The following is a 14,384-nucleotide window of genomic DNA, read 5'->3' on the forward strand; positions in this document are numbered from 1 at the left end:
GCAAAGGCTTTCCCTCCTGAGAAACATCATATGACCTGTTTGCACATCCCAGCATTTAGCAGAGGCCAGTCTTCTGACTAAGGCCACATTTCATACATAACAGGAGGTGTGGGATTCTGCAGCTGTCTAAAAGGTGGTGGTTTCCAACTTGCTTAGGGCCTCACACCGATTTTTCAAGATGCTGTTTCTGAGAGAAGGGCATTGGATCTTTGCAAAACCACTGTCAATAGTTTGAATCTTTGCAACCTCCCATGGGTTCCTGTTTTGAATGGTGCTATTTTAGGGGCAGTGGAGTCTATTTTGAGGGAAATGGGACTTGGTTGGCAGAAGTAGCTCCCTAGGGATAGAACTTTGAAGACTGTAACCACTTCCGGTTCATATTTGTTCCATTTCCTATTCTGTACCATGTGAACAACTGCCACCACACACTCCCCGCCTTACCTTCCTCACCGCACACCCCCACCCTGCCTCCCCCACCGCACACCCCCACCCTGTCCCCCACCACACACTCCCACCCTGTCCCCCACCACACACTCCCCACCCTGTCTCCCACCATGCACTCTTCCACCCTGTCTCTTCCATGACACGTTCCCCACCAGGATGGACTGAAATCTCTCTGAAACTGTGAGTCCAAATACTACCCTCAAGTTGCTCCCTCTGATAACAAGAAGCTCATACATCTATACTGAAAATTCTGGCCTCCTCTATACTGAGGAACGCTGCCTTATTCCAAGTCTTGACACTGTAATTCTACAGAAATCTTTGAAGTAGAACATATTTCTTTTCTCACGTGTGTGTGTGTGTCTGGGTACATGTGTGTAGTTTAGATGTTGACGCTGGTTGCCTTCCTTTGCCACTTTCTATCTGGTATTTTTAGACAGCTCTCTCACAGAACCTGGAGCTTGCCAGTTCTGCTAAGCTAGCTATCCAGTAGGCCCCTAGGCTCTTTGTCTCCCCCTTTGGTGGTAGGATGACAGACATGTATGTGTCACTGTGCCTGGTGTCTCACATGGAGCTGGGGGTCCTATTCTAGCAGGCCACTAAAGCACCTCCCCACACCCTGGAACATGTTAGTTCATCAGCTGCCTTAACTCCTTATACTTTAACAATCGGACAAGTACTCTCTTTAACCCTTCATCACGTCCTCCGTCTCCTGTTCCTATAACATCTTCTCTATATGAGATCTCTTCCTGACTTCTGGTCAGTCTTCAGTTTTCGCAGTGCATTGTTTGGTCCCCAAAAACTATTTGGGAACACCGACTGAGAAACATTGCAATAACTGATCTGCACAAAGGCCCCCTTATTCGCCTTGTCCTTCCCCCAGCCCAGGTGTGATCTGGAACTCCCACTGAGGATTAAATTTACAGCCTTACTTCTCTGTCTGCCCAAGCCTCCCGTTCTTATGTTCCTGGCTCTTTGTTGATCGGCCTTTCCTTCCTCTGTAATAGAAGCTTTGGGGACAGGAAAAAATCACAGTTTCCTGCTTTGCCTGTTTATTATGTTTGATTAACTTCTTTATGGGGAGTTCTATGTTTACTGGCCAGTATGATATTCATCTTTGAAAACGTAGTCTCCAGCTGTGGTTGGTTCTAAGATATTTGGTGTATTAGGTCTAGTTTCTGAGTTTCTCATTCATTTTCTCTCTCTCTCTCTCTCTCTCTCTCTCTCTCTCTCTCTCACACACACACACACACTCACACACAGAGGACTCCTATATTTTACCCAGATGGCAACTCACCAAGTGATGGTGAGTCATAAACTCTTGTGCACAAAACCAGTATGTAGACAAACCAAAAGAGAAAACTGTGATAGACGGGAAGATTTCAATCCATAATAAAAATGTTCACTCTACTGCACCAAAAGTTGTCCTGTTTTTAGGGGCTCTCATTTGGTGTGAAATAGGTAATTGGCCAGAGATATCACAGATGCTGGGGTGTGGATTTTGTGGTGGGAAGGGATGTGGATGTGGGTGAACTTGCACAGGAGATTGCTCATGAAGGCCCCGTGAACAACTGCCACCACACTCACTCCCCTGCCCTGGCCTCAGAGTCTTCTCTTCAACCATTAAGTCTCTCACTGAACCTCAAACTTGCCGTCTCAGCTAGACTGACTAGCCAGCAAGACCCCAGGATCTGCCTCCCTACTCCTCAGTGTTGTGGTGGGGTACCACAACACCAGTTTTGAGAATGGATGCTGGGATTCCAAACTCAGGCTTGTCCAACGAGCTCACTTCCCAGTCCTGTCATGGGTTTGACCGGCCTCACAGGAGAGTCCGGTCTTCTGGGATATGGCTGTCACTGTGAAAGCCATCATAGTCAAGGACTTGAGAAACTAATTCAATGCCACCCCACCCAGCAAGCAGTTTCTAGAACCAGTGAACTATGTCAGCCCACTATTTCTGATCTCTAAATTGGCTGGGTTCTTTTGAGTTTGAGTATAGAAAGTCTAATTCAAAATGATTAAAAGAAAAAGAAAAGGAAATAATTAGATTGACAGGTGGGGAAATTCCAGAAAGAGGCAGCTTTGGATTCCGGTTGAACTTAAGGGCTGGTCTCCCTCTTTCCATCTCTTACTTCCTTCTCTTTGGGGTCCAAGCTTAAGTTCTTACCTCATGGAAGCAGAATGGCTGCCAACAGCTGCTGGCGTTAGCCTCTCTCTCTCTCTCATTACTTCCAGTTGGAAAAACTTGCGTCTCTCCAAAGTTTTTTTTTCTTCTTTTTCAGATTTGGACTTGAGTCTCACTGTCCGACTGAATCGTACTCTGCCCTCTGAAATAGCTGCAAGCATGTCTCGGGTGCAGCACAATGTGACATTTGCCCATGCTGTCTTCAATCCTGCATTGGATAACGAACATGCATCTTGCTAAAGAATCTACACTTTCTCCCTTCGGCTTAGGTGACTTAGAGTGAGTCCAAGGGTGAAAACTAGCATGGCCATCTTTATCTCTCCTTATAGTTAGGAACCAGATGTCCGGTTTAGCTCAAGACTGGGGAAGTGCCACCTGCCTCACTGAGGAGAGCTCTCTGAAGAGTAGCAATTGCTGACTGTGTCTGGGGACATGGCTCAGTGGTTAAGAGTACTTACTGGCCTTGAAGAGGACCTGACTATGTGCTTGCACACGTGTGTGTGCGCGCACACACACACACACAGGCACATTCACCACAAATACAATAACTCTGAAGTTGGAGAGATGACTTAGCAACCAAGAGTACTTTCTGCTCCCCCAGAAGACACGGGTTAGCTTCCCAGTACATAACTGGTGAGAACTTCCAGTACCAGGGGAGCCAACACCCTTCTCTGGCCTCCTCAGGCAGTCACACATATAGACACCAACAGAAACACACACACATAATGTAAGTAAATAAATAAATAAATAAATAAATATTTAGAAAAAATAGCAGTGACATGGAAGTTCTAGAAGGTGAGATGGGCTCAAAATGGTGCAGTCTTGACTTAACTTACCTAAACTTTGGGTTCCTGGTCAGAACTACCGCAAGTACTTGCCAATTATTGGTTTCTTCAGAGTAGCAAAACTATAGCATATTTAGAAAAATGAGAAGGAAATGTCTTCTTCATTGTAAGATGGGATTTTTCTACCTCAACTCATGGGTTTCTGATTTCTTTATTTTATTGAAGTACTGGAGACTGAGCCTAGGTCCTGCAGCATTCCAGCCAAGTGCTCTACCACTGAGCTACATCACCAGAGACTAAGAGAACTAAACAATCTCCTCTACGCCAAACATTTTCTTCCTTGGGAGTAAAAAGATGGCCGTAAACTGTATGAAATCCCTGCTCTCAGGTAGTTGATGCATTAATGAAGGTAATGAACGCACACTACAAGACATTGAATAAATAAGCACCGTCGGGGGCTGGGGAGATGACTCGGCTGATAAAGGGCCTGCCCTGTAAGCACAAAGATGAGTTCAGATCCCAGACGTCCATATAAAAGCCAGGTGCAGTGGCTTTAACCCCGGCCCTGGAGTACAAAAGCAGAAAGATCCCTGGAGCTCACTGGCCAGTCAGCTGGTTGCGCTGAATCAACAGGCTACAGGCTCACTTAAAGATCCTGTCTCAAAAAAAAAAAAAAAGAAAGAAAGAAAGAAAAGACGAAAAGGAAAAGTAGTGGAGACAGTGACTGAGGAAGAAACCTGATACTGACCTCCGCACATGCGTGGATGCCTGCACACATGCACACACCCACACAAGCATGCACACTATTAATAATAGTTATTATTATCATTTTATAGATCAACTCAGAGAAATGGGTATTTAGAAGATAGTAGAGAAGACAAGTCAATCACAAGGGTCTTATAGAAGGTGATGCGTGTTCATGTGTGTGCAGGTACGTGTACAGATATGTGCAGGGGCTGTCATTCCTTGGGTACCATCCACCTTGTTTTTTAAGACAGGGTCTCCCACTGGCCTGGAACTCACTGTGCATCCAAAAAGCCCAATGGATTCACTTGCCTGCACCTTCCCAAGGATAGGCTTATAAGTAGTATATCTCACTCGGCTTTTTATGTGGGTTTTAGGGATCGAAGGCAGGATCACCTGCTTGTATAACAAATACTTTAATGACTAAGTTCTCTTTACCCTCTTCAAGGTTGTGTGTGTGTGTGTGTGTGTATCAACAACATCCCATTCCCCGTGTCTGTCTCCAAATTCAGATTCACAGACAGATACCTCACAGTTAAAATGGCAACACTCACCGTCCCTCTTCCCTTGAGCTCACCTCGTTGGAGACAGAAAGTCAGGGAAAAACAGAACTGGGAACCTCTCCTTGGCATTCAAAAGCTAGCATTGACCTGAAAAGAACTGCTGAGCAAATTGGTTTCCCATTGGCACTAGCCCCAAAAGCTCTTCCAAACGGTAAAACCTATTGATCAAGGACCTGCAAAGTATCCCAGACTCCTTAGTCACTGTGGGTCACAGGAGGAAAAGCACTCTTCAGGGACCTGCAGGCCCAGGAGCAGAGATTCACAGGGCTGCTTCATCTATAGTCACAACTTCTCCCACAGCACTCCACCACGTATTCATTTGCAGAACTCTTCTGAATAAATGCCTCTCCTGGCTGGGAAGCTGCAGGAAGGAAAGAAAGTTGTGGCTTGCTTGTCTAAGAAAGAAACACTCTGTAGGGAAAACACAGGCTTTATGTACAGATCTGAGCCTCACTTAAGAGACCAACATTAGTGTGCACCTAAATACAGAGGTCCCTCAACAGTGACCCCAGTACTTCTCATTTATTTAATCATTTGAGATAGGTTCTCATGTAGCCAAGAATGATCTTGAATTCTTGATCCTCCAGACTGACCCTCCCAAATACAGGGATAAGAGGATACACCACCACATCCAATAGGCAATGACGGGGGATGAAACCCAGGCCTTTCTGCATATTAGACAAACAATCTACAGACTGAACTACATCCATAGTCTTCCCCATTCCTTTTCCCCCCTAAGAGTTAGCAAATGAGTTAAGACTAAAATGCTAAGCAGTTACAACTGGGTACATTTAATTTAAACTGTAATAAAAGTACCAGCCCACAGTACCCCTCCATGCCACACTTCCTGACCGGCACAATGCTCATAATAACTTAGCTATTGGCCAGCAGCTTCTGGCTCAGGGGTGGGGGGGTCTGGGGCAGGGACTAGGAGAGGAAACGCGAAAAGCATAAAGGCTCTCAAAGTGGACTCAGACAATTAAAATCCCACCACAGGGGCGCCAACCCCAGGAAAGAGCTCGGGAAAACAAATAATCTTGTGCTAAGAAACCTTGACGCACAGTTCTAAAGTCAAGGTCTCCGGAAAATTCAGACAGGAAAAAGGTCTGCATGTAGCTTGCTTTCTTTTGGCACAAGCCTAAAAAAACTGAAATAAAATACTGCACACTCAAGCGACTTCAAGTAAGTGCAGTCATAAGTCATTCCTGCTCAAACAATGAGCAATTTTAATAAGAGCAACAGGAAAAGTTCTAGAAGGAAAGAACACTCCCGACTACCATTGTTCTGCTAACACGCCCTCTTAAGTACTTTCCCCCGTTCAGTTGCCGAGTGGGTGTCTGATGATCAGAACATGAGAAAAAAGGTAAAACCAACTTCTTTTTATTCCAGTAAAGGATAAATGTGATTATTTCATGCTTACATAAGGCGGGGTGCATGACTCGCAAATGTGTTCGCTTGTGCAATGGTGCAGAATTTGTGTGTTTTTTGCCTTCCACCCAAGAACCTGGAGAATAGCCATGAGATGAGAGAACGCTTCTCTGGGCTGGCTTTCTTCTTGGCTTGGGGACCGGCTTGCAGTGCTCAGTCTGCAACTCATTTAACCTCTTTCTGTGACTCGGGAGCATTTGCAAAATAGGATGGGGTGGTGGTCCCCAAACTGCTTTTCTATGATTAGAAACTTTGTAAACCTCGGTGTTGCTATGAAAGTACATAGACTTTAAAGGCCAGATTCTCCATGAGAGTGTCATTACACACAAAAACAGTAACAGTAATGATAACAACTAATGTCTGTACTTAGGATTGGAGTCTTTATTAAGACTCCTTGTTCCTTTAAATGTTCTAGAACTATACGGCAGCAGCAGCACACACACACCAGTGGCCTGAGCAAACACTTAGAAAAATGATGACGAACAGATGTGTTTACTCTTGGAAACATTATTTGAAATCATGATAAAGTCCTAAGATATTACCAAAGGCCCTGGATGCTCCTTCCACAGTTTTCCAAACCGTAGCATCTTATACATCAGCAGTGCACCCTCAAAGCCCAGAAGTGGACACTGTCACCACACTGGGGACTAGATTCAGACCCCACTGTACCAAAGTTGTTAAAACATCTGCACACTGCTGGTGGTGATGAGCCATTTGCTTTCAGTTTGTTTTGGGGGGTGACATGCTATAGGCAGTTTGAATTTGTATTATATTTGTGGTAAACTCGTTAACAGCACTAAATCTCATTGTATTCTCATTTATAAAATAGAAACAATGTCAATGAGAGAAATCATTATGAGGAAATACTCAAGTCTAGTGAGTGGTATATACTGAGAATTCCCTGGGCTGGCTGGGGAGTTGGCTTTGGCAGTCGGTAAAGGGTTTGTCTTGCAAGCACAAGGGCCTGAATTCAGTCCCCAGAACTCACAAAGAACTCTGTGGCAGCATGCACTGAGGTACTCAGACCAGGGACCTCTGAGGTTTGCTGACCAGTCAACTTACTCAAATGTGTAATTTCCAGGTAAAAGTGAGTAGACCCTGTCTCAAAAAACCTGAAGACTAAAGATGATGTGTTCATGTACCCACCACGCATGTTTGCATGTACTCACAAAACATCCTAAAAACATCCTAAATTTGTAATTTATCAGGTGTGGTGTGTGTGTGTGTGTGCGCGCGCGCAGGGGCAATGTTTCCATGGTACACGTGGCAGTCAGAGGACAGTCTTAGGTGTGGGTTTTAGCCTTCCACCTTGCATGGTCCCTGGGTTTTTCTTACTCCGTACACTAGGCTAGATAGCTCATGAGCTTCTGGAATCTCTCCTGTCTCTACTTCCCATCTTAGGAACTCTGGAAGCATTGCTGAGTTCAGCCTTGAATGAGTTCTGGAGATTCGGGCTCAGGTCCTCACATTCACACAGCGAGTAGTTACCCACTGAGCCACCTCTTCAGCTCTCTCAGCGCGTTCTAATGGATCAGTGTCGACTCTGGGGAGGTTTCATTTTAATTGCCCCTGTTAGCAGTAGCCACCCCACCCCGGCCATCTAGCCGCTCTGAATTCTGTGTCCCTGTGGGCTGGCTCCCAGGTAGGAGTTGAGGGCTCAGCATGCTTTCCACTTCCTTCTCCTCGCTAGGAGTTGGACTTGGAATACAGTTAAGGTGGCTGTGATTCTAGGGTGAAAAGGAGACAATGGGGCTGTCCCTAATAGCTGGGCTTCTTTCTGTCTTCCTGATTATCTGTTACCTGAACAGGTATACAGTTTATACATACTGTAGCTTGGACCATGAAGGTAACTGTCAAACCCATATGGGCACAGCCATCTCCTAGGTTTTTATTGTGTATCACAAGAACTGGCTTATGAAAAGTTAACCGGGCAAGCACCATCCTCCATCGTCTCTCTGGTGCGTTAAGTGGTTGTCATTACCGAATAAAATTGCAGCAATGAGCCTCCTTTTGGCCTCTTGTTCTGGAAGCAGTTCTCGGCACACGGGTGACTCTGAAGCTGAGGTCCCCAGCAAGGGGACTGTGGGAGTCACTGCAGTGCTGGCTGGGGATGCATTAAAGGGAATGGGTGGGCATGAGGGCTTTATGGGGGACACACAGGCAAGACTATGTAGATAGAAAGGGAAGTTGTGGTATCAAGGGTGGCATTCTTTGACTCAGGGCAGCCTGGAGATTCGGGCAAAGACCTTTGACTGTGGAACAGAAATGATTTTATTAGACTGTTCAGTTGCTGCTTTGTTTGTTTTTGTTTTTCCTGGCTGTTGTGATAAAATGCCACAACAAACACAACTTAGGTGAGAAAGGTTTATTATAACCCACAGTTCCAGGTTAAAGTTCATCAGAGCAGGGATGCCGCGGTGGCAGAAGCTTGAAGGAGTTCATCATATCACACCCATAATCAGGAACAGAGGAATAGATGCACGTTAGTGCTCAGCTCATTTTCTCTGCTGTTACACACTCGTTTTCTCTGCTCTTACACACTCGTTTTCTCTGTTCTTACACACTTCGGAATTCTCCTGCCTAGGGAATGGTGCCATTCACAGTGGGCAGATCTTCCTGTCTCAATTAACACAGTCAAGATTGTCTCCCATAGACATGCTCATAGGCCAACCCAATCTAGACTACACACACACACACACACACACACAGACTGAGAGAGAGAGAGAGAGAGAGAGAGAGAGAGAGAGAGAGAGAGAGAGAGGGAGAGAGAGAGAGAGCTCCTTGGTTATAAACATCTCCCCTACTACAAAACTCCATTGTAACAGTCCCTTTTGCGATGCTCCTGAATAGTCTTCCAATTGTGTTTTAACACACCATTGATTTTTTTTTCTTTCTTTCTTTAATAAAACAAAGGTGAGGAGGGGGAGAAATCACCCAGGGCCTCTATCAGGAAAACGTACTTATCCTTCCCTCCTAATGCTATATAAACAGGATTGAACCTGTGACGTTGAGCCTTCTGCAGTCGGGTTTGGTTATTATTACCCTACCTGTAAGACCGGCTGTCAAATCTACCCTAGGGCAAGTCAGAATAGTGACTGGGACAGCTGCAGGATGGGAGGTCACACCCTAGTCTCCAATGCTTCCCATGTACCCTCAGGTAATCGAGCAATGACGTCAAAGGCCTCAGGCCTGCGGGAACCGCTGCGGGGAATGGGAGCCCCAGGGCGCGCAGCGCGGGGGTCAGAGGACGCGGGGGACTCCCGCAGTGCGGTGGCCGCCAGGTGGCACCACGGGCCCGGGGCCCAGGCGCTCCCGCGGGCGCGGGGCGGGGCAGGAAGGGGTTAAGACTCCGGCAGAGCGGCCGCGGCGGTCGGGGGAAGCCCGGCGCGGGGCGCGGAGGAGGGAGCGGCCGGCTGCGGGGCCCCGGCCAATCGGGCGGCTGGCCGGGCGCGCGGAGCCACAGCGCCATGGAGGGAGGCGCGGCGCCCGGCCGCCCGTGACCGAGAGTGGCGAGCCCAAGCGGCCCGCGGCGCCCGTGGCGCGGAGATGAGCAGGTCCGCCGCGCTGCTGCTCTGCCTGCTCGGCTGCCACGTTTGGAAGGCGGTCACCAAGACGCTACGGGAACCCGGCGCGGGAGCCCAAGGTCGGTGGGCGGCGGCGGCGGGGCCGGGGGCTGCTTTTGTGTCGCGGCCGGGCCTGGCGCGGCAGCGGTGGCGGCTGGACCCGGGCCGCATTGTGGCGGAGGCCCAGCAGCTCGACCTGCACCGCGGTCCTGCAGCCCCCCACGTCGCGATACCCGGGGGGCGGCGCCGCCCCGGGAACACGCTGGGCCCGCGGCGCAGATGCTCCCTGGGGATCTGGGTGGCACCAGCTGCTCTGGCTGCCGCTTAGGTGGCAGCCGCTGGTGACTCTTCTGCTTACAGCTGAGGTTCTTTCCTTTATGCATGACTCGGACACGCGGCTCCATAGCCCCTGCCGCGGGGAGAGGGCGACGTGGGTCAGGCTGTCTCCCTCTGCTTCCCTCTCTGGGGTCCCTGGAGCTCCAGTCCTGGAGTCCCAGCATGAAGGCTACTCCCGGCCCTTTTGTTGTAGCAGGAGGGGGCGGCCGCCGCCCCGGGGTGCCCCCTGAGCCCTGGCGACCCGAGGTCTGCTGCGGCAGTTTAGGAAAGTTTCGGGGTCTTCTCCCCCCAACCCTTATGCTACATGGTTTCCAGACCTTTAGGGATTTGTTAGGCAGCCACAGGAATCATCGTGAGAAAAGAAGAGAACTGGAACTGGGAAGCCCTAATCACTTAAAACCATTTCCATGTCTGTCTGTCGCCAGCTCCTGCCTTTTGTCTAATCTTTGGCCTCTTGCAAATTTGCTTTCCAGCCGCACAAGGAACGTGGTCGCCACCAAGAATGGCCATAGGTTAAAAAATAAAATCAGAATTTATTTGAGGACAATCCTGGAGCTTCCTTGACATGATTTTGTGGGGACAAAGTCTAGGGTTTCTCTATTGCTGGCCTTTTTCTGAAGAGCAACTAAGGCCGGCAGATGAGCATCTGTGAATCTATCCAGGGCACCTCTTGCCGGGGGTTAATTTGGTTAGGGAGGGGCCTTCGCTGTGCTTCTGTGAGCTCCAGCAGGCACTCAGACCCTTGCCAAGATTCCTGATTCATGGCAGAAAGGTGTGTGCCCTGCTAAGTTAGCCCTACAGGCTGAATGAAGGAGTGCTTATCCCGGTATCCTGTTACCGGTTCTGCCTGACCATTTTTCCCCATCCTTTGGAACTTGGGACTAGGGACACCTTGACTTCCACAGGATATCTTGTTGGTTTCTGTTGACAATCTGAGTTTGGTTAACGATGCTGAGGGTTTTCCTATGCAGTGCTTGCTGAATCGTTGGCTGGCATCTTTTAAATGCATTGCTGCACCGCAGCTGACAGTAAGATATGACCGTTAGGAATTGGGTGTGAATTTTAGTAATGTATGTTATGGAAGAAAGGCATTGACAAGGTACCAAAAGACCCATGAGTCTCTGTAAGAGGGGGGTATTACGACATTAGGCCATCAGTACTGAATGATAGCCTCTTTCATTTACACCCCACTGCTTTTTGAATCAGCTGTTTTAATGAATGATACTTGTGCCTCAATGAGGTCATTATTTTCTGAGGGCAGGTTGGGTTTTTTTTTTGTGTGTGTGTGTGTGTATGTGTGTGTGTGTGTGTAGTTGAAATAGCACTACATGGAAATAATGAATTCATACATTTATAAAATAGGAAAAGGCATGACTTCAATTGAAAAAAAATCATGGAGGGGATAAAAAATACCTAATGGTTTCCGGTCTAAGCCTATGTTTTTATTAAGGTCTTACTGCTAAACCCCTGGAAATGGACTTTTCTGTGAAGCAGAAGGGAAATGACCAGCCCGTGAGACTCTTTATCCTTGTCTAGGTATATCCTAGGGTTTCAACGGAACGTGGATACCGTTCCCTTTGCATTTCCGTCTTATTTGCTGTTTCCGGTAAGGGTGGCGTTTAAGGTGTCAATCTCAACACCTGTATCAGAAGTCTCTGTCGCACCACCTGACACCTGGATTTTGAGCTAATGGGTCTGTAAGGAAATGGACCAATTCTCTTGTCATTTGAGGGTAACTTGAACTCGCGGGGTTCGTCAAAGCTTCTTGCTGTCTGTCATTCTCCAAACATAGTTGGTTTCTGTTTGCTCTCTCTCCTAGGTCTGTATACAAGCAAGACGAGCGCCAGCTCTGGTTTCACTGTGCATATGTAAGCCAATTGCGCGTTTGTTTGGCACAAATTTGTTAGTCAGTGCTGGATGGGAAAGAAGTTGAAGATACTGAAGTGTATACCACAATGTAGCCTGAAGTCCTTTTACTGCGTGTATTTTAGGAAGTTTGTATACTTCCTCTAAAATCCAATTTTTAAGAAGCTTTGCTTCTATTACAGAAATGAGCTTGAATCATAGCTTGAACAGACACTGTATAGAAACAGGGCTTGGCGATTGCTTAAGGAAAACTACTGAAGCCTCAAACATAAAGAAGCCATCCACGCTAGGATTACAGCTAGTTCCCAGGACTCGACAGTTCCTCCTTTAGTAAGGGAAGCCTTGTCGTGATATCCGGGGAAACGATCATTTACAACATTTCCTGCTATTTCTTTGCTCTTGAAGTATTCATGATAAGATTTAAGGGTTGGCTTCCCTTGTTGTAGCTGCTTTGAATCTGCAGAGTAACTTACAGCATGCAACAGTTAGTGGCCACGTGACCGGCTGTGACTCTAAACTATCCAGAATATGACTGGATGTTTTTAGATGTTTCCTCTGCATTGTTCCGCAGTATATAGTATCATTGTGTGGGAACTTTGCAGGAGGCATTATTGAAAAGAGTTGACCAACAGCTCTGTGTCTCGTACAAAACCACACTGAGGAGCCTGATAGAAGATTCTTCTCCAAAGATGAGCCATGCAGATGTACTCTACGGGATGTCATTTTGAAGCTGGACACGAGTGCCGGAAGAAGGCTCAGAGCTAGGTGAGGGACTTGGTGCTTAGACTCTTGTCATTTGACCTTTATTTTGCTATTATCTGACAGAAAGGTATTTTGTAGTGATATATTAACTTTTCCTTCATCTTGGAAAATCTACCATCTGCTGGAACATTTGAGAGCACGCTTAGCTTCTTCTCTTTCCAAGAGGCCTATTTTTTTACTGAACTTGAACTTCAGTTCAGAATAGCATGTTCAGGTGAGAGACAGGGAAGCAATGGATGAATGGGAGTGGGGGTGGCTATCAGGAAGAGTAGCCAGCATGCTATACCCCTTCCTTAACCTAAGACAACTAAATGCAACTCCTCTGGGAACAGAATGTGTTGGACTTACTGAGCCCATTGGGTTTCAAAAGGAGGATACATTTTTCCACCTCACGCTTCTACACCTTAAAGTCTAGTTGGAAAACAAATGAACTAGAAGATATCACTGCTGTCCTTTTTATGTACTTGGCTAAGCATCTGTGAAGTAAGGTGAACTACTCACGGGACAGAAAGGCTAGCTCCTGACAGTCGGCCATGCTCACTTCTAGGCGTGTCAGGCTCCCCACAGTGCACAAGGGAAGCTGTAGTAAGGGCAACATAAGCACACAACACCTCACTCCATGCTCCAGGAATGTGGAGTTGGGCGGAAGAAGGCCTCTTGGACAGCAGATATTTGAGCCGCCAAAGCATAGATTAGGCGGCACTGGCACCGGAGCTGTAGTGATTTCCAGTCTCGGTTTGAGGCCGCAGATAACGCCTCTGGAGGCAGTTAGCTGAAACTCTCTGATGTTGGGTAATCTAGTTGGGAGGGTAAGATTGTCACATGCATGTCTAATATAGTCATCAAAAATTTTAAACCCTTGATTTTTAATAAAATATAAAAAGACAACCTCCCGTGTGAGAACTACAAGATGGTTTGGAATTGCGGCAAGTCACAGCTAGAGCAAAAAAGAAGGCCTGGGGGACAGATGTTTGGCAAGTGAGTTTGTTAAAGCCAGTGTCCCTGTACGGCCTGTCTGTCCTGCATTCAGCTCTCCCCCACAGGATAGGAGTCTGAGTTGAAGGATGAAGGGCACACCTATTTTAAAATCAAATGAGTACCCTCATTTGCTTAGACTTCTTTCCTTGAGATTTGAATAGAAAAAAAAATACTGAATTTGTGATGGGAAAATGATTTTTTTAAATGTCATCCTGGAAGAGCTGAATGAAAGACACCGAACTCTAGTTAAAGCTGTGCTGTGTCCCTCGGGTGACTCACATCAGTAAGGCTTCAGATTTCAAGACCAGTCTCAGTGGATAAAGGTTCAGCCGTGTGGAGTAGGGCTGATCCCTGGTCATTCCTTTGCACCAGTATATTGTCCTGATAAAGAGGCCGACAAGCGGTATTTCCTAGTGGAAATTTATCTCACAGAAGAAATTCAACCTTGTGAACATTATATCTGGATATTTTCTTAGTAGTGACATTTGTTATTTTGTTAATTATATATTGACCATTATTATCATTTTACAAGTAATTTAGTTGTGGACTTTGTTGGGTCATTGATTATACTTTCTTATTAATGAAGTTTTAGAAAGTGTATTTATAAAATTTAGATCCCGAGCAGGCCTCCAAGGGCTTATGCGATTAGATTGGATGCATAGGCTAATCTGTGATCTGAGCTCTTTGCCTTTATTACTTACTCCTGTTACCTCTGCAGTCCCTTTGCCACTAA

General features: G+C 46.8%; 1 protein-coding gene across 2 annotated transcripts in view; it reads left to right on the forward strand.

The window, feature by feature from the left end:
- Positions 1 to 9,482: 9,482 nt before the first annotated feature.
- Positions 9,483 to 14,384, forward strand: part of Fam171a1 (family with sequence similarity 171 member A1) — a 117,624-nt gene continuing 112,722 nt past the window's right edge. For both annotated transcript variants that reach the window (XM_057787681.1, XM_057787683.1), the window contains exon 1: positions 9,483 to 9,789. In XM_057787681.1, the coding sequence (XP_057643664.1) occupies positions 9,693 to 9,789 (97 nt within the window). In that variant the 5' untranslated portion in view covers positions 9,483 to 9,692. The remainder of the gene's footprint in view (positions 9,790 to 14,384) is intronic.

This window comes from Chionomys nivalis, chromosome 13 (genome assembly GCF_950005125.1).
Source record: "Chionomys nivalis chromosome 13, mChiNiv1.1, whole genome shotgun sequence".
NCBI lineage: Eukaryota > Metazoa > Chordata > Mammalia > Rodentia > Cricetidae > Chionomys > Chionomys nivalis.